The following is a 3588-nucleotide window of genomic DNA, read 5'->3' on the forward strand; positions in this document are numbered from 1 at the left end:
TAAGATAAGCGGATATTTTTTTTCATCCAAATAAAGACAAGTGAACAAGCTTTAAGATGATACCAGTAACTCTATCTGCCTAAAAATTGACGAGAGCCTGATTCCACCACGCTGCCTCACAATTGTACTACATGAAAGTCTAGAGGTCTACTACAGTTAACAACCCTGACCCCCCAACCCCCTCCTCAACTTAACCCTAACCCTACCCTAACCATAATGTCCATAACCCTATCTCTAACCCAAACCAATATTGTCACAGCAGGGATGAATCATAGTAAAAAAAAAGTAGACCGTCAAGTGGACCGGCACCAAAGAATCAATCTCCCTCACCTCCATCGGGTAGTGGTGGTTGTTGAGGGAGTGCTCAGAGCCCCTCTTGTCTACCTTCCCCCAGTGGAAATGGAACTGGTCCAACTTGTAGGTGTCTGGCAGACTGCCACCAGTGATGTACAGGGGCTTGCCGGAATACATCACTTCAGCTGGAGGGGGGGCAGGATGAGAATGTGACAGGGTGAGAGAATGACAAGGTGACAGGGTGAGAAGGTGAGAGGACTGACCCCATTGGACGGGTCAGGAACTGTATAGGCCATTAGCTAATGACTTGAAATAATTTAACATATTATGACTTAAACCAATACTGTACACCAAAACCAACACAATTTTGATCGTGTAGGAAGCGGGCTGCTTCGACCCTGCCAGTGATGGTCAACCAGATCTGAGTGAGATACAATGTTCCAGAGGGCGGGCGTTCGAGATACTGAGTAAAAATAGTCTTGCACCATGTCGTCTCGTGCACCATCTCGTCAAAATGTCTGGATTTGTGGGTTTCATTATATCTTCAGGACGGTATGCTTTTTAGGTTATTACCATATTATCCTCAGAATGGGTGGGTTGTGAGTTCAGAGAATCATTGCTTAATTACACGTTAGTCTTTCCCTAGTACATCTAGTACGGCTAACCCACGTGCATGAACGCAGTAATTTGTTAAGATTAGAACCCAAGTATGCGGTCACACTAAATGCTGCCAGACAAGCACCCAATGACAAACAGATAGAGCACAGAATATCACTTCTTGAAAACGTACAGAAGTGATCTAAACATCTTTTTAAACCGGTTTTTATTTAAACAGGAAATGTTTGTGCTCCATTGCTTTCCTTTGTAATGCATTTACCTGGCAGCGTTTAGAGTAGCCGCATCCTAATTCTCTTAACTTTCTTTAGGCAGCGTATAGTGTGGCCGCATCCTAATTCTTAACGTTCTTCGGGCGGCGTTTAGTGTGGCCGCATCCTAATTCTTATCGTTCTTCAGACAGCATATAGTGTGGCCGCATCCTAATTCTTAACATTCTTCAGACAGCGTATAGGGTGGCTGCATCCTAATTCTTAACGTTGAGGACAACTTAAATTACGGCTTCAATAACTACACTACAAATCAACTTCAGATTACCTGTGTGGCCTCCCTTGTTGATCAGCTCCATGACAACGTTGTGGGTGATGCTGTACTCCTTGAGGTCAAAAAGTTCAAGGTTGGGGTCATACAGGACCTTGTTTAGGTTGATGTCAATTGGGGACTGCATTTTCCCGCCACAGTCCACGTACACAGAGGACCAGTGCTCTGGACCTGGCAAAGTAAAGAACAGCACAAAAATAATGACATTGCGACACAATATATTATTATTATTATCTTTCCATTGAATCCGGAAGAAGGGTTGGGATATCAATAAAATTCATCTATTAGTTCTTATATATAAGTAAGATAAAAACAATTTCAATTTAAGGCCGGATAATCTCTCATTTAACAAATTTATATGAACGCACACACACACACACACACGCGCGCGCGCGCGCGCGCGCGCACCCACACACATGCACACACGCTTAAACACTCAGACAGACAGAAAAATATGCACATACACAAACGCACACACACACACACACACACACACACACACACACAAACATACAAAAATACATGTATGCATAATTCTGGATGCCGACCATTTCACTCCGATCATTGCAACATGAAACACGTTTTTAAAAATTAAAAAACCCATAATTTTGAAAAAGAATCCAACAGGTTGTAATCAGTACTCTCAGCTGGAGTTGTGCCAAACATGTTTTCACTACGCCCAGTGTCAACTTGTATTACACAAAGCACAGCTCACATTAGGCATAATATGGTGCAGTGGTATGGTTTGCTTCTTTTCTTCTTTCCTATCAAACATAATAATATATCGTGCTCATCTCTCCTTTTTTGTGTTAGTTACTCTCTTGTAATACCTCTTATCTTTGGCATTTACATGACCTAAGTGTGTTGCTTGTACCGTAAAACTCTTCCTGAAACTAAACAGAGGACTGCTCACATTATGGGAGGTTAGAGGGTGCTACTTGGTGAAGCCATCTCTTTTTTTCCCTCTGTTGGGTCTGTCTATTTCAACATCTAATCCACCCTCCCCCTCCCCATTCCCCACCTCAAATTATCATTATTTTCGCGTCGATGTGTTTTTTCTTACTTAAACTAACCCATCTCAAACAGTGAAATCTTTAATCCCTTAGCTACCAGGCACAAGACTCTACTACTCTTAGGCAAAGCAGGCTGACGGGGATTTATGGGAGTGGGTTGTGATATCCTGGTGGGAAAACACTGCGGTATACAACATGACTGTGCCCGCCATTTTTATCCGATGATATCATCCCAGGGTTGAAAAGCGCAGCTGTTGCAAAGTTGGTTGCAGACTCTTGTCAATTCTTGAAAGCTCACAATTATATTCCAAACAATGAGATTAAACTTTGCACGTAGTTCGGGTATAATTAGACATGCTTCTCTCTTCCAGTGTCCTTTCAGAAGGAAAACATCATTTCTGTATTCAAAATAACATATTCTGTATCTGGAAAGGTGTTAAAATTAAGCAAACAACAATTCAAAAAATTATTATTTCTTAGGTTGTCACTTACCATGACCGCCTTCCACGCTGTAACCCCAGGCTGAAAAATAAAGGCAAAAGCAAAGCATAGTTAGAAAATAATTCTGGAACAATATTTTTTTTTTTTTACAAAACTGGTTAGTGTTTTAGTAGGTGAGATACAGTTTTAAAAAAGAAAGCAACAACAACGTTTGCACTGGACATCGAAGACTTGTAATTCAGGTAGGTCAACCAGATGAGAGGTTTCCAACAAGACCTCAAGTCAGATCTCAAAAGAACGTAATACAAGCATGTGTGTAGACAGAAATAAATAGATACATAGATCAATAGATAGACAGATGGACGGGTGGGTGAACGACAGACGGACAGAAAAACAGACAATAGACATACATAGATAAATAGACAGACAGACAGAGAGACAGACACACAAACAGACAGAGAGACGGACAGACAGCCAGACTGATAGATAGTTAGATAGACGTACTTCCCTCTTGTAGTATCCTCCTCTTCGTCGTCTCTCGACCTCCTCCTCCACCTCCTCCTCCTCATCATCATCATCATCATCCTCATCATTGTAATAGAGTATAAAAAAGTCAAGACACGATCATCATCTTCATAGATAGTAGATAGACAGACAGACAGACAGACAGAGAGAGAGAGAGAGA

The 3588-nt window shown here is 41.6% G+C and overlaps 1 protein-coding gene across 1 annotated transcript in view; it reads right to left on the bottom strand.

Annotated features, from left to right (window-relative positions):
* Window positions 1-3588, bottom strand: part of LOC101849915 (carbonic anhydrase 7) — a gene marked incomplete in the record, with an annotated part of 45935 nt that overhangs the window by 10739 nt on the left and 31608 nt on the right. The window contains 3 exon segments of the mRNA XM_005095244.3: window positions 331-479; window positions 1447-1620; window positions 2955-2984. Coding sequence (XP_005095301.2) covers window positions 331-479; window positions 1447-1620; window positions 2955-2984 — 353 coding nt within the window.

This window comes from Aplysia californica, unplaced genomic scaffold (assembly GCF_000002075.1).
Source record: "Aplysia californica isolate F4 #8 unplaced genomic scaffold, AplCal3.0 scaffold00098, whole genome shotgun sequence".
NCBI classification, from domain to species: domain Eukaryota; kingdom Metazoa; phylum Mollusca; class Gastropoda; order Aplysiida; family Aplysiidae; genus Aplysia; species Aplysia californica.